This window comes from Rhinolophus sinicus, linkage group LG06, assembly GCF_036562045.2.
Source record: "Rhinolophus sinicus isolate RSC01 linkage group LG06, ASM3656204v1, whole genome shotgun sequence".
Classification (NCBI taxonomy): Eukaryota; Metazoa; Chordata; class Mammalia; order Chiroptera; family Rhinolophidae; genus Rhinolophus; species Rhinolophus sinicus.
This window is the reverse complement of record NC_133756.1, coordinates 125,420,276-125,446,054: the sequence shown is the minus strand read 5'-3', so window position 1 is coordinate 125,446,054 and position 25,779 is coordinate 125,420,276. Positions and strand designations below refer to the sequence as shown.

At 37.8% G+C, this 25,779-nt stretch overlaps 1 protein-coding gene and 1 pseudogene across 1 annotated transcript in view; one reads left to right on the top strand and one right to left on the bottom strand.

The window, feature by feature from the left end:
- Positions 1–25,779, bottom strand: part of SWAP70 (switching B cell complex subunit SWAP70) — a 68,782-nt gene that overhangs the window by 25,073 nt on the left and 17,930 nt on the right. Inside the window, exons 2-3 of the mRNA XM_019728955.2 lie at positions 22,468–22,608; positions 7,195–7,368 (exon numbers count right to left, since the gene is read on the bottom strand). Of these exons, the coding sequence (XP_019584514.1) occupies positions 7,195–7,368; positions 22,468–22,608 (315 nt within the window). The remainder of the gene's footprint in view (positions 1–7,194; positions 7,369–22,467; positions 22,609–25,779) is intronic.
- Positions 8,311–8,825, top strand: LOC109445409 (large ribosomal subunit protein eL30; annotated as a pseudogene).

The following is a 25,779-nucleotide window of genomic DNA, read 5'->3' as shown; positions in this document are numbered from 1 at the left end:
TCTGGCACAGTAGGTACTCCATCGATATAACTTCCCATCTGCACTGAAATGGTATTCAACTATTTTAAATTACATTTAAGAAAGCATTTAGGAAATAACAAAAAGTGAAGAAGAATGCAAAATTAAATTTACATATGATTTCCACTTCATAAAGATTATGTAAATATTTTGATAAATACTAGAGGAAAACATAGAAACAGTAAGTCTAATTGTTACAGATAGGATTGTGAATTATTTTTTCTTTCTCTTCTTTACACTTCTATTATCTTGGTTATAATATTGTTTGTGAAATAACATTTTAACAGAAAAAGAATGCAAAATATAGGAAAAACATGTTTGCAAAGAAAAGTATATTCACAAAACATTACAAGGTCAAAAAATACCAAGAGTTCTACTGATTTAATTTGATGAGATAGTGTAAAATTCTCTAGTATCTAGATTATCTAATCTCCTAAATCTAGCATATACTGTGTTTCCCCGAAAATAAGCCCAGCATGATTTTTCAGGATGATATCCTCTGAACATAAGCCCTGATGCGTCTTTTGGAACAAAATTTAATATAAGACCTGGTCTTATTTTCAGGGAAACATGGTAGTAGGTGGTTAAGAAATGTTTACTTGTTGGAGAAAAACACACTTAGGTCTTTCCTTTCTCTTGTTGGAGATATATCATCTACTGTGAAGCTTATCAGATATTTTCTTGGCTCTTAAATAGAAATAACAGGGATAGTCAGTAGAAGAGAGAAAAAGGAAATGGTTAAGGGGAAGAGAGAGAAAGGGAAGAGAGAAGGAAAGAATGAGACAGAAAACAGAAGAGAGAAATAACTCAGGCAAGACTGAAGAAAAGCAGAGAAAAAGAAAGTCAAAAAGAACATTAAAATAAATAATTGCCCATGGCAAAATACCTTAGAGGCCTTAAAATGTACAGAAATTCAATCTCCCTAAGGCAGCAAAAAGAAGGCAGGGCCCATGCTGCCTGATCACAACTTGGGGTAAAGGTAGAACAGGCCCAACTAGAATTTCCAGTAGCAAGGCCAATGTAAGCATATGCGTACGGCCACTTGTACACACAGGACGATGAAAAGTGAGCGTGCCAAGATGGCTGGCCACTTGTCCCAAGTCAGGAAATGCAGCCTCAGCGCTTTCTCACCTACCACTATGAATGAACCCAAGCCCCTCGCACTTTGAGCTTCAATTCCTCTTGTGTATCAGACGACCTTTTGTAATGTTTGTGACTCAGAAAGTACCTATTAGCAGCAAACTCAGGTCTAGAGGCAGCGTCCCAGGTTCATCCGGAACCTTTCTGAAGGTGCCCTCCCAAACCCTTGCGAGTTTGTCATCAGCACCCAGTATCTATTCAGCATTCCCAGTGACTGTGCCAGACAACTAATCTAGATTCACTTCCTGTTGACTTTTGGCACAATCTTACACTCATCGTAACCAAATAACTTAAGGACCTCTCAATTCATTATATTGGGCCAAGGAGAGACAAACATTACCATTCTCAACTATTCAATTATACTAAATAATAAATCACGTGCTGCCGTGTTAGTCTCAAGTGGCCTGCATCAATTCTAAGAGCTCATTCAGTTTCAGGAAGCAGCTTACTTCCTCCTTCCAAGCAAGTTTCACCAAAAATAACAAAGAATAAACTTTTAAGCTGCATGTGATTTTCGAGGCCTTTGGCTCCAAAATGCATTTAGTTAAAAGTTCTTTCCCTGTCATCATTTAAAAGAGCCTTTACTGGCTTAACTATAATTCAGGTTTTATTTCATGAAGGGTCTCTTAAAACTATTGCGGGTTTGATATTTAACTTTATCAAGGCAATTCTTACAAATAAGCACACAACAGACACATCCTATTTTGTTCTTGGCTCTGTGGGAATGAACACTAATGTAAAAACTATACTTTACAGACACACATTTCCAAGAATACCATTTGACAAAAATTACAGAAACCTCTCAAATGGCGACATACTATTTCTTGACTTTTTTGTGTTAAGTCACTTAAATATTTATTCAATATTCTTGACACTAATTTCTGGGTAATGGGAAACTGAGTCAAAAGTAAATTTATTTATACCATTTATGTTATTCATATAACAACCACTGTTACTTATATAATATTAATTGAAGCTGGAGAATAAAATCTTACTCAAAAACAGTCAGGACTTAAAATGCAAATGATCATTATGGTAGGTTGATTATTAGAAACATAAAGAATTACTTTAAATGTATAAAGTCTAAAAACTGTTGATAAGATTACAATTAAACTCATGTACATAATCATGACAAATTAAGACACTACTTCAAATTTTATTTATATGTTTTCACATTGAATTTTATTAAAATCTATAATTCTAAATAAAACCAGTTCAAAATATAGTTTTTAAAAATGGTATTCAAGTATTTAGGAAGGAAGGAAAATCTAACAGAGAATAGCCACCTTAAGAAATATTATGGCTCTAGTGTTTGCCACAAAATAGTGTGACCTTGAATTTGCAGTCCTTGGTGAAAGGCCAGGAGATAGGCTAAGAGCTCAATAAATACCAGGCCATATTTTAAACCTCGGGAGGCTGGTTCACCAGCCAGACAAAGCAATTCCACATAAATCTGTTCCAATGATCCTTCTTTCCCCACAGAAGTCCTCCTGGCCACAGAGGAATAATCTGTAAAACTAACTGTAATTCTATTTCTAACCAGAAGAAATGGAAGGAGTTAAGGATGTCAAAACATGGAGTAAGTCCAGACAAGAACATGACAAGGTGTGCTGCCTGGCTACTCCACCAAGTCGGAGAGGCTGCTCTCTTCTCAAATGTGACGAATTTATCTGGAAAGAGGACCAAGACATTTCTGTCAGCCCACAAAAATAAAGGTAAGCACGGAGTCTTGGCTGGGCAGTGGGGCGCAGAAAGGATAGTCATGGTATACATCCAAGTTCACGTGGGTCCCCATTCTTTGGGCCACTTGGAGCAGAAATCTGGTGGGTTTCTTAGGCAGAGCAGTCAGAAAGCTGATGCTAACTGGCTCCCTTCACAGCCTGTCACTCAGTTATCATTCAAAGCCAACGACACGTCCTTCCCAGCAAGCAGGTGCTGCCTCGAGGAAGAAGGTAAGTCTCCTTGCTCATTAATTTCTAATTCTGAAATCAAGACAAGGTCACTTTCAAGCCCAACACAAATATTTCGGCCAAGGAAGAACCAAAACATCACAGGTAAGAGACCCACCCCTCCTCCAGTTCCAAAGAAAACACAAATAAATTTGGAAAACTGAGTGTAACTTCAGAGGTCTTAAAAGACGATACTGGAAATTTTATTAGCATAATTCTTCCAAGCAGCAGCTATGTTTTCAAAATACCATTTTATAATATATACCATTTTAAAAGATATACCATTAGATCTCTTTCTACTCAATATGCCATTCCCTTCTATATGTCTCTATATTAAGCTACATAATTTTTGTGGACAAAAATTCCATAGCTCATTTTTTTTTACTTCCCCTTTAACATCCATGCACAATTACATCACTGTGGCTATTGAGTACTAAGAAACTGTTCCTACCACTGACTTCTCCTTGGTCACCAATGACCACCTAATTGTTAAATCCAAGAGCAACTTCTCACTCATCACTAAGTTTTCTGTAGCATCGAATGCCAGTAACTACTTTTCTGCTTCTGAGAACTTTTTCTTTCTTTGGCACCCATGACTCAACATTCTCCCAGTTCTCCTACCTCATAGACTTCTCAATTCAGCTTTCTTTACCAAATCTACTTCCTCCTCCTCCTGTAGAAACAGTCCCAAGTTTCTGTCCTCAGCCTCACTACTCCCACTACGTCCTCTTCCGACCTGATCTAACCTCTTCCCATGGCTTCCCTATCTCTGTCTCCAGCCCCGGCCTCTCACGGGCTCTCGATGTGCACTTCAGTTGAATACAGGTCAGCTCCACAAAGATGTTCCACCTAAAATGCCAAATATACCAAACCCATCATTACACATCACATCCCCAATTTGTTCACTGTCCTCTCATTCATTTGTACATGTGTGTACGCACACACCATTCACCATGGAACCAGACACTGTGTTAAATGCTTCACATACATCAACAATTTTAATCCTCACAAGAGTCCTGTACAGAGAGGAGTTATCCCCATTTTAATGATGAGGAAACCCAAGCAGAGAGTAAATCATTTACTCAAGGTCACATAGCCAAAAAGTGGTAGAATCAGGATTCAAACCAGGCAGGTGATTTCAAAGACCATGCTTTAAACGATTACACTATATTCCCTCCCAATCACTCAGCCTGAAACTTACCTACATTTCTGCACAGAAAAGCATTCTGAGCTTGGTCCTGTGACCTCCAGGTCCCTCCACCTGGCCTTTGTTTCCATTCTCACTGACACTACTTCAGTCCTCAATGCCTCCTACCTTTTCTTAACGTCCCACCTCCCATCTATCCGTATTTCATCTATTTACCTGTCACTCTCTTGCTCAAAAATCATCAGTGGCTCATAGCTCCCCAATGCCTACAGAATAAAGTCAAAATTCTTTCCAGCCTCATCTATCACCACTCTCCTTCACCGCCATCATTTCAGTTAGAAAGGATATGGTTCATTTTTTTTGACTGCCCAGCATCTAACCCCCTTCTTACATCTAGAGATTCTCCACCTCCCAATGTAGGAGGTAAAAATGCAAATGTACCCTTTCTGAGCCTCCTTTGCAGCTAGCTTATGGCACCTGACCTAAGCTACACCAATCAGATGCATCATCCAGACTGTGACCTGGGAAGTGGGCAACCAAAAGAACTCTCCCTGGTTTACTGCAAGAACAGCTGCAGGAAGGTCTGAGCACCCAGCATGCAGGGCCAGAGGTGTTCCATGGCACAAATGCAACATCTACCCTCTGGTGGCAGCAGCATTTTCCCTGTGCTTCCGCGCTGGTATGACCAGAGTAGTTCCAGGCTGCACAGCCTCCACGCCTGGTTTTTCAACCATCATGGTGACTCTGTGAACTACCCAACATCCTTTTTGGCTTAAATCAGCCAGTTACAATGGTTCCAAGAAAGCATTCTTCACTCATCTCAAAACACACCATTTGCTTTACTGCCTCATATAAACTTGTACACTGTTTCTTCCATCCAGAATTCTTCTCCTCTGCCTTCTCCAATAAGTCAAAACTCTTCCATCTTTTTTAAGACCCAGCACAAGTGCTACTTTCCAACCATATTAAATATAATACCTAACACTTAACAAGCATTCTCTCAGGGCCAGGCATTCTTCTCATTTGATTTTCACGAGAACAACAGGAGGCAAATATTAACATTAGCCCTATTTTACAGTTAAGGAGACTGCAACAAAAACAGTAAGTAAACTGCCCAGCATCACACATCTAGTGAACAATGATGGACCCAGAATTCAAATCTAGGAAATCTAACTCCAGACCTCTGCTCTTAACCAGGAAACAGCAAACTACAGTCCAGAAGTCAAATCTAGCCCAGCAACCAAATCTGGCTCACAGCATGTTTTCATACACCCATGATCTAAGAAGAGCTTTTACATTTTTAAGTGGTTGGGAATTAAATAAAAAAAAATCAAAGGAATAATATTTCATAACCCATCATGCAAATTACATAAAATTCAAATTTCAACATCGATTTTATTGAAGCACAGCAACATAGTGTCTATGGTTGCTTTCATGCTGTAACAGCAGAGTTGAGTAGCTTCGAGACAGTACGGACCACAAAGCCTCAAATATTTACTGTTCTGGCCCTTTGCTGAAAAGGCTTACGACCCTGCTTTTAACTACTAATTAGATTGCCTTTCTTAAAAAGCCTTTCCTGATCCCTTACTTCCCCCAAGCTGGTATAAATCTTTCCCTTCTCTGTAATTGCATGGTACTTGCATCTCTCTTATAACATTTGCATCTCTCTTATTACTTTGAATTACACTTGACTTATATTGTTTTTCCTCCAGCACACTGCAAATTCCTTGAAGGCAGGAAGTAATCTTTCTCACTTTGTATTCCTCTTGTTGCCTCACTTATTGTTGGCAGTCAATAAACGCTTGCTGATTTTATATAAAATATTGTAGTGTGAACCTTTAAAAAGATTTTCCTCACATGAACGTGAATCAGAGAAATCAGACAAGACTCTGTATCAGCAGGATGGGTAATAATGGGCACCCTCAACCACTACTGGTAGGTGTTTAAATTGGTATAGTCTTTCTGAAGGGCCATTCTGCCTTGTTCATCTAATACCTTGACAGTATGCGTTCCTTAGACCTCAAAATTCCACAGACCTCAAAATTTCCTATCCTTAGGAAATATGCACACTAGTGTGCAAAAACATATGCAATAGTAGTTATAGGAGTTAACATATTTACTGAGTACATATTACATGCCAGGCACTAAGCTAAGTCCTTTAAATGAAGAATCTCACACCCTTTAGAGTTAACATTATTATAAGCCGTATTTTATAAATGAGGAATTTAAAACCCAAGAGATTAAATAATTTGTCCAAGGACAAGGGATTATAGACTTTTTTTTTAAGGGGAGGACTACCGCTGATTCTAATTTTGCATATTATGAGGCTTCTCTAAATTTACTATTGTAATAAGCATGCATTACATGTGTAATTTTTTAGGGCAGTAAGAGAGCACAAAACCTTACTCCTCTTTTTGTTTTTCCTTTGGAAGCTCAGGGGAAAAAACCCAAAACAAAACAAGCAAATGTCCTTTTTCATTTACTTTGGAAAGTACAGTAAACAGTCACCATCATGGACTTTGAAACAAGAACAGCATTTCCTCACATAAAACAGCCTTGAGAACATTCTGAATCCTATGTGTTTCCCATACAGCATGACTCAGCCAGTTCATACGGTTTTGTCAATATGCAAGTAGACAGAAAATTATGTTGTGACTTGTACTAAATAAATACCCTTTGGACATAAAGGTAAATTCATCTATAATTATAGCAATTTAGAGAGGAAGAGTCCCACCCTGTCTGCAAATCTCCAGAGGTATTACATGACCCCAAAACACTAAGGTTTGGACTTTTTTGGATTTAAGTTGTTTTGCCTCTGATTCAAAAAGACTAGTCCAGGATCTCCTTCCATATCTACACTTAATTAACATAACTACTTCCAAGCTAAGTCTATTAAATACTAAGATGACCATCTAAAAACTTCCCAGAGCCACACCTTACCTCTTCAGGCACAATAATTAATGGATATTTGTCCTCAGATAAAAAGTTGAAAATAACCCACACTTTAAATGAATCTTCTTCTGTAATGAGCAGGGGACTTTTTGTGAGGTTTTTTTTGACACAGAGGGTCCAACACATCCGATTGAATTCAATCTTGTCAAAGTTGTCTTGGACCTAAAAAAGAATGAGGAAAAATTCAAATGAACCAATCCAAAATAAGCAGTATAATATAAAACAAGTAAAACAGAAAGACAAAGCCTACTACCGTGTTTCCCCGAAAATAAGACCTAGCCAGACAATCAGCACAAATGCGTCTTTTGGAGCAAAAATTAATATAAGACCCAGTCTTATTTTACTATAATAAGTAAAATATTATTATTTTACTATAAGACTGGGTCTTTATGATTTGATATGATATGATATGATATAATTCCAGGTCTTATATTAATTTTTGCTCCAAAAGATGCATTAGAGTTGATTGTCCGGTTAGGTCATATTTTCGGGGAAACAGGGTATAGGCTTCCATTTTAATTAATCCAATTAACCAACAGCCATTTTCTAAGTATATGCTTAGGTACCACCCTTTCAAAGGCTCAATTAAGGATGTTATATTCAGTATGACACTGAAGCAACAGCTGTCCTCATTACTCGGTGCATAAAATACTGACTTGCCACACAGTTATTTTTTTCATATATACACATTATCTTCCAAATAGACTACCAATCCTGATATACAGGAGTTGAGAATGTCAAACTACTCAAGATGAGCCACATATAGTATCTTTACCTATACAGTCAAAGAAGATAACTTTCTTTTGGGGAAGACTATTTAACTGAAATTCTGAAAGACAGCTCTGCTATTCAGTCATTCAATCATGCATTTAACATTCCCACAGCATCTACTATGAGCCAAGTACTATGCTACAAATTAAGGATATAAAGATGAAGAAGAACTTGGTCTCTGCTCTTAAAATATTCAGTTTATTAGGGAAAACAGATATACAAATAGACAAATTTTAATATAACATGGTGTATAATTCAATAGTTTTTCACTAAAACTTAGATAGTAATAAATACCTGTTAGGGACAATGCAAAGACATTTAACATACTAGCCCATGCCTCCAAGGAATGTCAAAACCATTACAATACGGTGTGATGAACACTAGAATAGAGATAAGCAGAGGGTTCTGTGGAAATATGGAGGAGCTGACCCCGTCTTAACAACTGGGAAAAGAGATCTTGGTGGCTGCTCTTGGCTGGGGGCTGTCCCACACCTAAGGGAGCAAGACGGTGGCCACAAGACGGAAAAGTCACTGAAGCCAATCAACTCTAGGCTCCAACATGTTATGCAAAGTGGAAAGTACGAGCTGGGGTACAAGCAGACTCTGAAAATGATCAGACAAGGCAAAGCGAAACTGGTCATCCTCGCCAACAGCTGCCCAGCCTTGAGGAAATCTGCAACAGAGTACTACGCCATGTTGACCAAGACTGGCGTCCATCACTACGGGGGCAATGATACTGAACGGCGCTCAGCGAGTGGCAAGACTACAGGCTATGCACACTGGCTCTCATTGATCCAGGTGATTCTGGTATCATCAGCAACATGCCAGAACAGACTGGTGAAAAGTAAATCATGCAAAAGTTTTCCCTAATAAAACTGGCCAGAGCTTGCTTTTAAAAATTTTTTTTAATAAATAGAAGAATTGAGGGAAGACTGGCAGAAAGAGTGACATAGCAGAGCTGTGTCCATCAAAAGTCAAACACTTCAAGAACGGACTAGAGTGTCCCAAGAAGAATAGAATGTGAGAACACCCAGAGGTGGAGACAATCGTGGTCAGTTTGGAAGAACCGTACGAAGTTTCACGTGAATGGGGCACCTGGTGCTAAAGGGTGGTATGCGTTAAGATCTTCAATAAGTGCAAACAACAGAAACTACCTTGAGTTCCTTTGAACAGAAAAGGAATTTATTGGAAAAACAATGGGTAACTTCAAAGATCCAACACAAGCCCTGGAAAATCTCAGCTGTTACCAAGCTAGGCTAGGCAGTCAAAACCGTGACTGAAACTACTCATGGGAACAGCATGGTGGACATACCACTGCCATTGTAACATGCAGCCGTCACCACTGCCACTGACCCAGCTGCAGATTCAAAGTCCACTGGCTGAGTCTGGGTCACATCCTTTCACTCTAACTGCCAGGGAACAGGGAAAATGAGCATCTGAACTTTTCAATATCTGAGATGTGAGACAGGTCCTGTCCTTTACCAAGAAGTTGTGGATTTTCCCAACTATAAAAAAGATGTCAGGGCCGGCCCGGTGGCTCAGGCGGTTAGAGCTCCATGCTCCTAACTCCGAAGGCTGTCGGTTCGATTCCCACATGGGCCAGTGGGCTCTCAACCACAAGGCTGCCAGTTCAATTCCTCGAGTCCCACAAGGGATGGTGGGGAGCGCCCCCTGCAACTAAGATTGAACACAGCACCTTGAGCTGAGCTGCCGCTGAGCTCCTGGATGGCTCAGTTGGTTGGAGCACATCCTGTCAACCACAAGGCCCGCAAGGGATGGTGGGCTGTGCCCCCTGCAACTAGCAACGGCAACTGGACCTGGAGCTGAGCTGCACCCTCCACAACTAAGACTGAAAGGACAACAACTTGATTTGGAAAAAAGTCCTAGAAGTACACACTGTTCCCCAATAAAGTCCTGTTCCCCTTCCCCAATTTAAAAAAAAAAAAGATGTCAGCTACTGGACAGACAAAAAAAATTACAAATGTCCACTGCATGGGGCACAGTGAAAGATGAGGCTAGAGAGGTAGGTGAAGACCAGATAATGACGAGCCTTATAAATTAAATCGCTAGGATTTGTTTGTATTGAAAGAGTAGAAGGGAGCAACAACCTTCATTTTAAAAGCCATTCTGGGACATTATGGAAGACACAGGACAATCTGAGCAAAACGCATTTCTTTTTGGAGAAATATAAACAAAGTGTTGTGTGTACTGTAAGGAAGAAGTCACTAGCAGGCTGTAGGGAGAAGTTTCCCTTGATCTCAAACTAGAATTTGTAGCTTGTACACCAGTTTGCAGGAGTAGGAAGACATCCTTTGTGCTCTGCCTTCAGCACCGTTTCTCAGTGTGGCACCATTTCCCACGCCCCCATCACACACAATTGATCCCATGAAGGGAAAGCACTAGCTGCTGCTGCTGCTCTTTTTTCTTTTTCTTTAACACCATTTATTGAGGACTTAGTATCTGCTCACCACTTTATATGCAGTTTCTCTCTTAAACTTCACATTGGCCCTGTAAGGTTAAATACTGGCCCGATTTAACAAATCAGGAAATACAGGTTCAGAAAAATTGAGCACCAAGTTCATATGGCTGGTAAATATCAAAACCATCAGAGTTTAAATGCTGTTTCTTTCTACTGTGCCCAACTGCTATATGACGGAAGGCATCTCTATAGGATTAGTTTCAAAGGCCATCACCATCAATGCCATCCACCCACACCCCTAAAAAACACTAAGTGGAAGATTTGCCACCCAGGGGAAATGGCCCATGCACAAAAGCATATAGCATTGCTCTGAGGAACAAGAAGTAATTCTGTGTGGATTATGTGGTGAATTATAGGGTTCCTACAGAGAGTGGCCTGATTTATGGCTGGAAAAGCAAACACAGACCAGATCACAAAGAGCTTCATAATTTTAAAAAATAGCCTATTGAAAACCCTCATCTGAAGGATTTTGGAGCAGAGAATAAGTAGGTCATCTGCAACCAGGTCAGTACTCTGTACATGGTATTTGAGGAGGACCTTGAAGTATATTGAAAGTGCAAAGTAAAGTATTCCAAAGGACAGAAAAGGAGATGGCATGAGCAAAGGCATGGCAGAAGAAGCACACCAACTACACTTGGGGAATAGTCACAATGTGAAGGAGACAAAAACAAGGGAGAAGGAAAGATAAAGTTTTCAATTATGGGTATCTTCAACTGGACGTTCTGGTAAGATATTTAGATGGAGGTATCCAAAGACAACCAAAGAAGTGAAACTGTAACCTAAGAGCGGAGGCAGATTTGTGAATCAACTGAATGCCAATGACGACTGAAACCACAATAGTCAATGAGATCACTGAGAACATAAAGAAAGAAAAGAGATGGGATCAGAAACAGAACCTCAAGGGTGTTGCCACGCAGCAGCCTACCCGTCTGCCCCCTCGTACCTGCCCCTAAAGAAAGGAGAGTCTGTGAGACGGATCCTTTCAGGGACTTTGCTTTACCTTTGTGCTTACACTTTATGTCTCCCTGTTTGGCCCCAAAGAGATGGCTGGCTAGTCAATGACAGGTAAGATTCCCCACGAAGGGGGGGGGGGGGCAACTCAAGCCAGGCGCAGTCAAGTGGGGACCAACAGGAGAACCCACGGGGTTCATAGAGGTGGGCACAGCCCCCCCCTTCCCAATGAAAGCCTCTGCCTCTGTGGCTGCATTCCTTCCCACAAACCTGCAGGGGAAGTGACTCAATGATGTGCTCTCCATCTATTCATATGCATCAAGTTTATCCCTTGGGGAAGTACTTATCCTGAGACTTACAGTTCCGCTGCCTGCAGGCAAGGGTGATTGGCTTAAATCAGTTTCCCATTGTAATGTATGGGATTCACAGATCTTGAGACTGACAAGCTTTACTTCTTTTACTTCCACACCTAACTAATAAAAGCCATGTGTTGGCCCAATTCGGGGCTCAGTCCTTGAGACTTGAGTCCCTTGGCCCCACTTGCACTCTACTCTTGTCCACTGTCTTTCTTAACCTTGTGCTGCCCTTCTTGCTTCCCACTGCTCTTGTCATGCTGGACACAACACGGGTATGATACGTACATTTGCAAAGTGACAGTAGAAAGAAGAATTGTGATGACTAAAAAAACAGTCAAAGTGGTAGGAGAACCATAAAGTGAGGAAAAAGTTAAGAAGAGGTTTGATCAATAGTGCCAAATGCTACAGAGAGATTAGGGGGAAGTTTAAGAAAAGACCACTGGGGAGGGGGGTTGTCACTGTGTGAGGGATATAAATGATAAATGTCTAACTATTACATTGTTTTGTGCACCTGAAACTAATAAAAAAAAATGTTTAAAAAAAAAGAGAGATCTAGCCACATAACCTTTGAACCTCTATTTAATTAGTAGGTGTCAGTTTTGGTTTAATTTATTTAAAACATGTTTCAAATAGTTACTTATCCACACTTTTAGTTTCTCATATGTAAGTCATTTAGAAAATAATTTATAGGGTTAAATCATTGCCCTTTTAATACGTAATTTTTTTAAACGTGTATGGGAGCCTAGTATATTTAACAAGTACAGGCATACCTTGGAGATATGGTGGGTTCGGTTCTAGACCACTACAATAAAGTGAATGTCGCAATAAACTGAGTCATACAAATTTTTGTTTTTCTGGTGCATATAAAAGTTATGCTTACAATATACTGTAGTCTATTAAAATGTACAATAGCGGGCCAGCCCAGTGGCTCAGGCGGATGGAGCAACGTGCTCCTAACTCCGAAGGCTGCCGGTTCAATTCCCACATGGGCTCAACCACAAGGTTGCCGGTTCAACTCCCTCAAGAGATGGTGGGCTGTGCCCCCTGCAACTAGCAACGGCAACTGGACCTGGAGCTGACTGCGCCCTCCACAACTAAGACTGAAAGGACAACAACTTGAAGCTGAACGGCACCCTCCACAACTGAGATTGAAGGATAACAACTTGACTTGGGATAAAAGTCCTGGAAGTACACACTGTTCCCCAATAAAAGTCCTGTTCCCCTTCCCAATAAAAATCTTTAAAAAAAGCAAAAGGTGTCCTTTGGGGGGGGAGGGGGAAGTACAATAGCATTATGTCTGAAAAAACAATGCACATATCTTAATTAAAAAATACTTTATGACCAAAAAATGCTAACCATCATTTGAGCCTCCAGTGAGTCGTAATCTTTTTGCTAGTGGAGGGTCTAACCTTCAATATGTAAAACACACAGTATCTGCAATGTGCAATAAAGTGAAGTGCAATAAAACAAGGTATGCCTGTAAATTATACTTTAGTGTGTAGTATTAACCTATAGCTATTGTAAGTTATGAGTAGGGAATGGGGATGTTTTTCAGCAGAACTGTCTTGCTGTGGAACTTTTTTTTTTTAATATGACCACTCTCATATGTGTAACTCTCAGAATGCTCAGGAGTAAGCATAAAGCCTCATCGGTGTGCCAGGAGACTTTTATAGCGACAGCAATGGAGATATTAATTCACATGCATACAGGCAATTCAAACATAAGTGGAGAATTTGTTACGATTGTAAGTCATACTACACATGTTCTGTTATCTGCACGAAGAGAATCAGCAGCATCTTTTTTCATGGGAGACATTAAAAGAAAACACTGGGTCAGAATGATGTCGTTTCAGATAATGAAGGCTTTTAAGAGATGTTTTTAAGATTAAGGATATGCTAATTTTACTAAATGAAAATATTTGCAACTTTTACTCTTTCACTGACAAAGCAAGTTGGTTTTGCACTTCAGTGGTCAGTAGTTACCTTCAAGACAGCTAAGAAGTTTGGGTAAAAGTCAAATTACAGTGGGATCAGGAACCAAGCATATTTTCCATGAATTAGTTTTCCTGGGAAATAAGCAGTGGCCTTTTTATCCAAGTTCACTGTATCGTACTTAATTTTAATAAGCTGTCTGTTTGGATCATTCCTCCTCTAAAATCTCATCCACTATTATTTAGTTTAATCACGCTCCAAGGTAAAAGAATATTAAATGATGGCATTTATACCTTTTTAGTGAGTACAAAATCAGATCATATATGAAAAGGCCCACGCTAATATCATACTCAACAGTGATAAACTGAAAGCTTTTCCTCTAAGATCAAGAACAAGGCAATGATGACCACTCTTACCACTTCTATTCAACATTGTACTGAAATTCCTAGCCAGAGCAATTAGGCAATCAATCAATCAGTGAATAAAATAAAATAAAATGCATCCAAACTGGAAAGAAATTAACTGTTTGCAGGCGACATATCTTTCTTATATGCAGGAAACTCTAAAGAGTTCACAAAAGAACTGTTAGAACTAATAAACAAATTCAGCAAAGTTGCAGGATACAAAATCAATACTCAAAAATCTGTTGTGTTTCTGTATGTTTCTGTACACTAATAATGAACAATTTGAAAAAGAAATTAAGAAAACAATCCCATTTACAATAGCATAAAAAGGAATAAAGTACTTAGGAATAAACGTAAAAGAGACATAAGACTTGTACATTGAAAACTACAAAACATTACTGAAAAGAATTAAAGATGACACAAATAAATGGAAAAACATCCCATGTTCATGGACTAGAAGACTTAACATTGTTAAAATGTTCACGCTACCCAAAGCAATGTACAGATTCAATGCAATTCCTATCAAAATCCCAATGGCATTTTTTTTTTTTTTTTGCAGAAACAGAAAACATCATCCTAAAATTCATATGGAATCTCAAAGAACCATGAATGGCCAAAACAATCTTGAAAAAGGACAAAGCTGGAAGCCCTACATTTCCTAATTTCAAAACATATTACCCAAAAAAAACCATATTATAAAGCTACAGTAATCAAAACAGTATGGGACTGGCATAAAAATAAACACATAGACCAATAAAATAGAATAGAGAGTCCAGAAATAAACCCTCACATATATGGTCAAATGATCATTAACAAGAGTTCCAAGACTACACAATGAGGAAAGGATAGTCTCTTCAACAAATGGTGCTGGGAAAACTGAATATCCACATTCAATAGAATGAAGATAGATCCTTATCTTACACCATATACGAAAACTAACTCACAATGGAGTAAAGTTCTAAATGTCTGACCTGAAACCATGAGACTCCTAGGAGAAAACATGGGGAAAGCTTCATGACATTGGAATGGGCAATTTATTGGATGACACTAAAAGCACAGGCAACAAAAGCAAAAACAGACAAATGTAACTACATCAAGCTTAAAAACGTTTGCACACAGGGGCAGCCACGTGGCTCAGTTGGTTAGAGCACGAGCTCTGAACTACAGGGTTGCCAGTTTGATTCCCACATGGGCCAGTGAGCTGCGCCCTCCACAACTAGATTGAAGACAATGAGCTGCCACTGAGCTCCGCAGGGGTGGTGGGATGGCTTAGTTGGTTAGAGCGCAAGCTCTCAACAACAAGGTTGCCAGTTCAATTCCTGCATGGTATGGTGGCTGCGCCCCCTACAACTAAAGATTGGAAAAAAAAAGTTTGCACACAAAGGAACAATCAAGAGTTGGACAATGGTGAACCAGACCTTGCCATCAGAGAACTTAGTGGGGAATCTGATGTCAAACAACACAGCAATAACACAACCACCTACCTGTATGATGAAAACTGTGGTAAATGCTATGAAAAAAAAAAAAGCACAAGATGCTATGACATTACAGGAGAGCTGGTTAGTTCTGGGAAGGGTGGAGTGCTACCTGGAGAAACCTTTCTGAGGAAGTGACAATCAAGCTGAGCCCTAAAGGATGAACAGGAATTAGCTGCATGTTATGGGTGGAAGAAGTCCTACAGCAGAGGAAGCAGCATGTCTGAAGGCTCTGTGGCACGACGAGTCTTCATAATTAAAGGAACAGAGAGAAGGCCAACATGGCTGCACTGAAGTGAACAAGAAGGGGAGAGGAGGAAGTGGAGGCTGGAGAGGCTGCAGAGGCCAGATCGAACACAGCCCTGAACGCCATAATAAGGATGTCGGACTTCAATAGAGATGATCTCTAAGTCTGTTATAACTATAAAAGGTCTAGAAATCTGACTCCATACTCCAGCTCATCTAAGATTACAAACTGCTCCCAAATCCCAGTTTACATCACACACATTAAATTGATAGTCTCACATCTTTTGGAAAACTAAAAACAGCTGCCAGGGGTTTCAAGGTATCCAACTGAAAGATAATTTCCTAGAAAGAAATGTGTCGAGTTGTTCTTATTTTTAACATATATTGGCTTTTCACCAAAATTCATACATATGAATAACATAACAATAGTATTTTTTGTCTTAATTTCCAACCATAGCCTATATTACTTTTACAATAAACAAAATTGCTTCAAAAACAGTATTTTACATTAACCGTCAGGGAGATACAAATCAAAACACAGTAAGATATCAAACTTCACACCCACTAGGATGGGTATAATCAGAAAGAGAAAATAACAAGTGCTGGTGAGGATATGAAGAAATTAGAATGCTCATACATTGCTGGTAGGAAAGTAAAATGCACAACAGAAAACAGTTTGGCAGTTCCTCAAAAGGTTAAACACAGCATTGCCACATGACCCAACAATTCCATTTCTAGGTATATAGCCAAGAGAACTGAAATACACATCTACACAAAAAAACTTGAACATGAATGCTGAGAGCAGCAAATTCATAATAATCAAAAAGTGGAAACAAGTCAAATGTCTGTCACCTAATAAATATGCAAACAATATGTGGTATATCCATAATGGAATATTATTCAGTCATAAAAAGGAACAAAGCACCACTACATGCTACAACATGGATAACTTGAAACCATTCTAAGTGAAATAAGGCAGACACCAGAGGCCGCATATTACATAATTCCACTCATATTGTGAGTCCAGAATAGGCAAATCCAAAGACAGAGGGCTGTGGGGAAGGAGAGAGGACTGTTAATGGGAACAGTCTTTTTGAGGGAGGGCGATGAAAATATTTCAAAATTGGTTGTGGTGATGGTTGCACAAAAAAGTGACTATACTAAAAATCAATAAATTATACACTTTAAACACTTAAACTGTATGGTACATGAATTATATCTCAATAAAGCTGTTATTTTTAAAACCATTATTTCTTTAAACTACATCACTCAGATTTACATTTGGATTTCAATGGCACAGTCATCCATATTTCTCAGCATGGAACCTCTGTATTCACTCAGAAGTTTTTAGTCCTATACAACTTCACAAATACGATGAAAATGTAGAGTCCAACTAGGCCGTTGTGCCAAATTAACACTATATAACTTTCAAGCAACAGTAAAAGAAAAAATAACATAGGCTAAAGGACAATAAGAAAGAACCATGCAAAAGTATGGTTTGAGGTATTTACAAGCAGTACCACTTCCTATTAAATGACAATTGTTATTGGCACACATTTGAAGACATTTTGAGTGAAGGCATATCCATTCAACTAACAGAAATTTGAAACCTCATTTTATGGAAAAACTACAGCTGACATGTGAACAGCAAGAATCTGGTAAGAAAGTATAAATGTCAGCCTAAGAAAACTGAATGCAGAGGCTGCTAGCCGCTAGAGAAGGGACATTATATTGAACTGAAATATTTCTCTTCGTGTGTTTATCTTTTGTGTGATACATGTTTCCAAAAAGACCAAAACAAGGATTATGTTAGACAGCAACAGATTCCCCAATTAGGATTTAGCATATTGCCAATGGATTATTGGTTTTAATCATAGCCCAGACCAACCTTCAATATATAGAATCGGGGAAAAGAACTGACAATGATTCAGACCAGAAAGCCTAATAGGTAATTAAATCTCATGAAAGAACTAGACTGCCTCATAAACATGCTGAAGCAGAACTAGTTTTTGATGTAGTCTATTGGCTGGAGTTCATAGGAAAAAGCTAACAATATACCACATTCTTCAATTATTCACTGTCAGATAATCCAGGTATAGTTATCTCTCTGCCAAAAAAAAAAAAAAAAAATCATCCTAGATGTTTACAGAATTCCATTCTTTACTAAAGAAGGAATTTAGCAAACAATCAAAGAAAAAAACTTTAATACTCAGAGGGGAGGCAAAATATTTAATACAAGAACAACAGATATATTAATCATTTGAATTCTCAGGAGACCTGAAATTAAATTCTGTCAATGTGAAGGAACAACAGCAATGATTATCTCTAAGGAAGCAAATATAGAAACCAAATGGAAAAATTACTTTTTGGAAAGCGAGTTGCAATATAATTTATGTCTTGATCCCAACCCCTTTAGAATACTTCTCCTAGGCAAAGGAAGAAAAACACTAAAACAACTTGCGGGGAAATGACCAAAATGAACACCAAGGAACACCAGATACTGATGAAAAAAATCGTCTTAAAACACGAGAGAAAACCTAAGAGAACTAGATGGAAGCTGAGCTAGTTTGAGATGATCGGAATGGCTGTTAAGCCACTCCACCCTGCCCTATGTATCCCATAACTGGGAAAACATAATGATTCTGGAAGGGGGTAATTAATCCCTCAATAATACAGTTAAAAGAACACTGGTCCAGAAGTTAAATGGCTTAGGTTCAAAATCTATCTACCCCTTATTAGCTAGGCAATCTTATGCTGTGTTTCCTCCTGAGTTAAATGGGGATAAGAATTCCAATTAGGCATTGCAGGATTAACATGAGGATCAAATGAGACAATGTATCTAAGGAAGCACATCTTGCAAATGTGTAATCATTATTTTACATTTTATTTGCATAATTGATGACAATCTCTAAGTTTAGAGTTAACATTCTTCAGTTACTATGTGTATTTTTTTCAACCAAGTTTCAAAACAAAGCACTAATCTTTGCTCAATTTAAACCCACACCACGGAAACTTTGGCAGCTTTATTTGGATTGAAGGACTGGCAAAATTCCACTCCAGGTGGCTAAGCAACAATAAACAAGGGCTCACTGTTTCATCACATCCTTACTTGCTCCGTGAATAAGTTTTCCTCCAAATTTACTGGCTAATTTTGGACTTTTTAAATACTGCTGTATTTTCTCCCCAGTTACAAAATTTTAAAATACCTAAATACTAAAATAAAGAACATGTTAAAACTTAAAATCCAAGATGTTTAAAGAAAGTTACACCAAGGAGAAAAAAATGCAGTATTATGAGGGTACAGCACTTAAAGATATTAAACCAGGGTAGCCGGTTAGCTCAGTTGGTTAGAGCGTGGTGCTGGCAGCACCAAGGTTGCTGGTTCATTCCCCGCATGGGCCACTATGAGCTGCACCCTCCTTAAAATAAAAAATGAAAAAAAAGATATTAAACCATGTTTCTCTATCCACTGGCCTAGCCCACACAAATTCTAGCACTAAAAAACAAAGCAATTTCCAGATTTCCAAGAATATCCCAGCACATTCTATATTTTAATAACAGACATAATTCTGCTTACTGTCTTTAATTTTTAAGATTAAACACATGTACACAGCAGATCATCAAATATTTGCTGAGTATGACATTTATATATAACACAATATACTACATAAATGAGCTACCTGATCAATGAATATAACAGCAGTCAAAAAAACTCAATAAGGGCCGACCCGGTGACAGGCGGTTGGAGCTCCGTGCTCCTAACTTGGAAGGCTGCCGGTTCGATTCCCACATGGGCCAGTGGGCTCTCAACCACAAGGTTGCCAGATTCGATTCCCGGCAAGGGATGGTGGGCAGCGCCCCCTGCAACTAATGATTGAACACGGCACCTTGAGCTGAGCTGCCACTCAGCTCCCAGATGGCTCAGTTGGTTGGAGCACGTCCACTTAACCACAAGGTTGCCGGTTCGATTTCCCGCAAGGGAAAGTGGGCTGCGCCCCCTACAACCAGCAACGGCAACTGGACCTGGAGCTGAACTGCGCCCTCCACAATAACTAAGACTGAAAGGACAACAACTTGGAAAAAATCCTGGAAAAATACACACTGTTCCCCAATAAAGTCCTGTTCCCTTTCCCCAATAAAATCTTTAAAAAAAAAAAAAAGGAATTACATTATAAAAAATATCATTAAAAAAAAAGCTCAATAAACTGATGGTTGGGGGGGAGCTAGATGAAAAAGGGAAAAAGGTGAAGGGACTAAGAAATACAAATTGGCAGTTACATAATAATCAAGGGGCTGTAAAGTACAGCATAGAGAATATAGTTAATAATGTTGCAACAACTATGTATAGTGCCAGGGGGGTACTAATCAGGGGGATCATTGCATAAACTGCACAGAGGGTGCCGAAAAATGTATACACATTTTAAGAAAGGAAAACACTGTATTAAAATCACACTAATGGTAACCACTTTGAGCACCTCTTGTAATTGCAGAAGTCAAATGTGACTTGCATTCATCTTTTGTTATCAGTATATATTGAGTATTACAATTTTAATAGTGTGTTCCTTTCTTAAAATATGTATACATGTTTTTTGGCACCCTCTGTATAAATGTCAAACCACTATGCTGTATACCAGAAACTAATATAAAATAATACTGAATATCAACTGTAACTGAAAAAATAATAAAAAATATTTATTTTAAAAGCTCCAGAAAATAGTACAGCATCACTGTACAATTTGATTAAATCTTTTTTATTGAGATATAATTCACATATCATAAAATTCACTCTTTAAAGTATATGATACAGTAGTTTTATTTAGATATTCACAAGGTTTTGCAACCATCATCACTGTATAACTCTAGAATATTTTCATCACGCCAAAAAGAAACCACATACTCATTGGTAGTCACTCAGCATTCCTATCTCCCCTAGCCTCAGGTAAGTACTAAGCTACTTTGCATATCTATGTATTTGTCTACTTGGGACATTTCACATAAATGAAATCATACAACATGGCTTTTGTGAGTCTGATTAAACCTTACATTTCATTATAGTGTGGTTTCTCTTTTTTTTCCTAATTAAAGCATGATTAAGGTAATGTTATCTCTGCAAGGGAAACACTTTAAAAACATATATAACATATATATAAAACACACACACAATAAAGAGCAGAAAACTGTGAGAGTGACATGGAATAACAGACACAGGTACAAAGAATACTACATAAAGGAACAGCCTGTAATTTTGATAATCTTTGCTACAAAATTTCTGAAAAATATAATGTAATTTTTAAAAAGAATCCTGACCTACATCTAGCATTTTCCAAACTACTAACAAATTATTATTATAAATTTTAATTACTGTACTTTGTTATTATAAAAAAATACTGAACTATAAAAAGAATTTATACACTTAAAAAGCAATAAAAACCTAAAGGAGCCATAGGAAAAAAATATGTAAACAGTCGTGGTATTTAGGTGACGGGAAAATAAAGCTGTTTAAATGCATTTTATTTTTAATTTAAAAATATTATCACTGTCACTTTTTGAAAGGCATTTGTGAAATACTCATATATCTAAAAAACTTTCACGCTTGGTGTTATAAATATGAAAAAGCAGGAATTCCCAACCCTTCATGTGAATATATGCTTACTTTCATACCTAAACTAAATGCACATGATATGGAAAATGACACTAAAATATTGTTCAGTTTAATAAAAATAAGTTGATAGAATACTTCAACTTATACATACATACATACACACGATCTTATTTATGTGGGAACAAAACATTGTATATTGTGTAGGTATGTGTTTGCATGTATATCAGAAAGGTCTGCAAAGATATTTACCAAACTGTTAACAGTGATTACTCCTAGAGAGTCGGACTAAAAAGGGTAAAAAAAATTCACTTTTTATTTCATAAATTTCTGTATCAATTGCCTATTTAAAAACAAGCATGTGCTACGTTTCATAATTTTTTAATCACCAATTTTTAAATTACTTAAATGTGCCATCAGTTTAAATTATTTTCTCCTAAAAAAGAAATAAAAGTACATTAAATTCAACACTTAATTGTGTCAATTTTTAATTATCCAAACCACGGAAGAAACTGAACATGACAACCAGTGCCGATAGGTTATATTTGGCTTCCATACACATAATAGGTTTTTTGCAGCATCTTTACTCATAACATCCAGAGGAAGCATCCAAGTGGTACACTGAAAAGTCTAGGATGAAACCTTTGCGGTGTAATATCTATTTAATAAAGATAATTAACATCCCTTTAATATTCACGTTTTACCCCATCATACCCATGCTTTAACAATCATTGCCAGTACATGGGGAAATCAAAATTTAAAAAGAAAAAAAAACACCCTGAGAGAAAAAAGGTACAGATTAATACAAAATACAGTTCTTATTAAGAAAATGAACAAGTTGGGAAAATATCAAAACAAGTTTTAGAAACAGTGGAGAAGAGGGAGAAATAGTCGGTTCCTCATTCCTTCTTTCCTTTTTGAATCACCCCACTTGATGCTTCACACCACAGTGAACTCCATAGTGAACTCTCACCAACCAGGGGTTCTGGGGCGCAGCTGAAACGTGCAAATCAAGCAATGCTGTGAGCAAGAAGAGGTTAGAATCATACCTTTTCCAAAATGAATTTGTTTAAATACGGCATGTAGCCCTGATTGGAGACAGGCCCCTCATCATCGTCCCTGAAGTGCTCTTCAAGGGCAACGGGGTCGTGTGGAACCTTCAGCACGGTGCACAGGTTATGTGAAAGGACCTACGGGGGAAAGAAGGTGGTTTAAAAGCATCCACTAACCAGCACATGGCACTTTGACCATCTGAACACAACTGGCTACCCTGGGGAGAGCAAGATGGAGAATAAACTAGCAAATGTGGGGTGAGTATGGCTCAGCTGCCAATTCTCCAGTGGTTACCCATGAATGTCTCTCATTCCATCCTCAGTTTTGGTTCACTTCAAACAAGTCTCTCTTACATGCCTACAATGAGCCATGCTCCATGCAAGATCTGTGACTATAATACTCCTTGAAGTCTTTTATTAATTGGTACACATTAGAAAGAAAAAGGGGAGAAGGAGCAAGAGAATATGTTCAAAATTAAACTTCTTCCCAAGTAGAATAGTATCAGTCAATTAGAGCTATAAAAGAAATAGGTACTAGGTAGCTGCAGCCGGGGTTTCCAGGCAAGGTGCCTGATCTGGGCCAATTACAACCTCTCTGGGCTTCAGTTTCCTTATTTGTTCAAGAAAAAGGACCAAATGAATATGCAAATATACCAAGTATTAATTAGTAATCTCTAAGTGCCCAAACATCTCTAAAATTCTACGATGCTAGGCTATTTTCAGCATAAGTATAAAAGAGCATAAATGTAAAAAGAGAAAGAAATCAAGGGCCCAGTTTATAAATGAGAAAAATCAGTAGCAAAAATGTCTTAGGAGTTACCAAAATAGTTGAAATATTTTGTAGAAAATTAGCATTCCATATATAAAAGGGTTACTGGTCCTGGCAATAATCTAAGTGCATACTTTAACATTCAGGCAGTTAAATTAGCAGTCTGGGCCATCGCAGTACTAATCTTGTTTCACATTAAATGAAAATTTAAAAATAAAACTTAAATGTCTTCCATTTCCTTGGTGCATTCTAAACAGGTCAAATTACATAGCTAAGGTTGCACTTCCTTTAACAGAGAATCTTATTAAATGTTAAGTGCCAGGTTAAAATATTTCCTATTTTTCTCAGTCCTACCCATTTAATCACTTTAAGAGCCATTCATCTCAATGAAGACTTTCAATTCTATTAAGCAAGTCATTTTTTTCTGCATACACATATTTCAGTTAGGATTTTTTTATAATTAAAATATTGAATCTACAAAAAGAACATTTGCATATCTTCTTTCTACATTTATTTTGTTTCTCAAAGCTTCATTTATGTGGAGATCCTTTTCTACATGCTCTACTGGTTTTAAGGAAGTAAGTAAAGTAAAGGAAGTAAATTCACAAGTGGTTATAAATGAAGTAACGAAGACTTTTATCAGCCCCTACAAAGCAGGCTGTGTTTCTCGAGCAAACTCTCTATTTGCCAGTAGTAGAGCACATGAAAAGAGCATGGTGGAGCTTTTATTGAAGAATGTTCCACCGCAGTCAGAAAAATCCTACATAGATATTTCCTTTCTCTTATTGTCCTAGTAAAACCTGTACAGTAATTAGCTACCCCTGAAGAGGTTTTGTGAGGATTAACTTTAAGAATGTAAAGTGCTTAAAAATTGCAACATATTACAGAAATATAAGTTTTAGAGAAATAACATATCTCTTAGTAAGGATCAAAAGTCCTTCAAATTTCAAAATCATTTGGGACTTTACCCAAGTAAAATTTCCCACCACTGGTTAAATTATGATCCATTCATAAAATGCTAAGAACAATGAGGACACTCACTGGATACTGATATGAAAAGATCTCCAAGATAAATTCAGTGATAAAAGCAACAGCCTGAGACTATTTATAGTGTGCCATATTTTATGTAAAAGAAAAGGGAAGACAAAAAGTAAGAAACTCCAGGAGGACATATAAAAAACTAACAGTGGGGGAAAGACTAGTTTGATGCTAGACCAGGAGAAGGCAACTTTTCACTGTAACTTCCCTTTTTATTGTTTTGGGGGAAAAAATTACCTGTTTAAAAATGTATATTTTTAAAAGTGACCAGCCTAAGATCACACAGCTAAATCTGTTTATCTTCAAAGTCTATACTTTGTCTTCTACATTAACCTACTCCCTAGAGATTAGGTATAAAAAAAAAGGCATATTCCACAGCAACATACCATGATTAACGGATGAATGCGATATAAGGGCAATAAATGAGTTCAGAAAGGAGAAATAGTGTGTGCAACAGTGACTTTGGAGAGGAAGTGAAAAGTAACCTGGACCTTAAAATCAGGAGAGCTTTTGAGTAGGAAAAGCTTTTGGGAAAATTGAAAGGCTTACCAGACAGGGAAATAACATGAGAAAGTAGTTAATTAATGCAAAAATCCTCAGGGTACAAAAAAGGAGACATCAATCTTTCCCATGCCCGGCCCTCTCTCTGCTTTGGGGTTTCATAGATCCTCCAACTTAAGTCCTGGCCCCTTGGACACCATATTGCTATTCTTCTCCTCTTACAGATGGTGAGCAGTGGCTCAAAGAGATTAAATTTGTTTTTATTGACTAAGGTTGCTTAGCAGAACTGAGACCAGAATTCAGGTTTTGTAATCCCTAGTCCAACACTCTCTAGTGATAAGGAACATTAGGTTTTCAGTTCTCTAAAGTCAAATGTTCTTTGTATGTATAGATGCTTAATTCAATATGTTGATGCCACTGAAGATTTGGATTTGAACTCTAGCCTTGGACAATTAAACAGTACTTTTGTTAAATATAGGGATAGCTGAATTCAGTAATGATTTTCTTAACTACCTTTATTTAGTTAAGCAAATTGTGAGGCAGACGGCACATCATAGTGACAAGAACTCACAGGAGGAGACCCGGGTGCCCGCCGGGCTCGTGCGGTCGGTCTGTTTCTGTTCAGCGGTTGCCATTTTCCCTTTTTAGATATTTTAATATTTTGCTACTTTCTCACTTAGTCTCAGTATCCTCACTGCAAACTGGGGAGCTGGACTTGTCTCTAAAAAAAGTTTTTAAAGCCCAATCCTTAACTGTCAACCCAAATTCGTTTCATGAATTCAACAAAAGAACTATCATCTAGATCAGAAATTTAGTGTTAGTAAGGCCTAGAAGAAGGAAGTCTTCTTCAAACAAAATAAACTAAATAATAGATAATTGAAAAGTTTTTGTTACTAAAAGAGAAAAACTTGTGTGTTATCTTTAAAAAACTTTATCAACTATTTTTTAAAAGCCTAGACAGTATCTCAAGATTTTCTTGTATAAAAAGTGAAACGTACAAA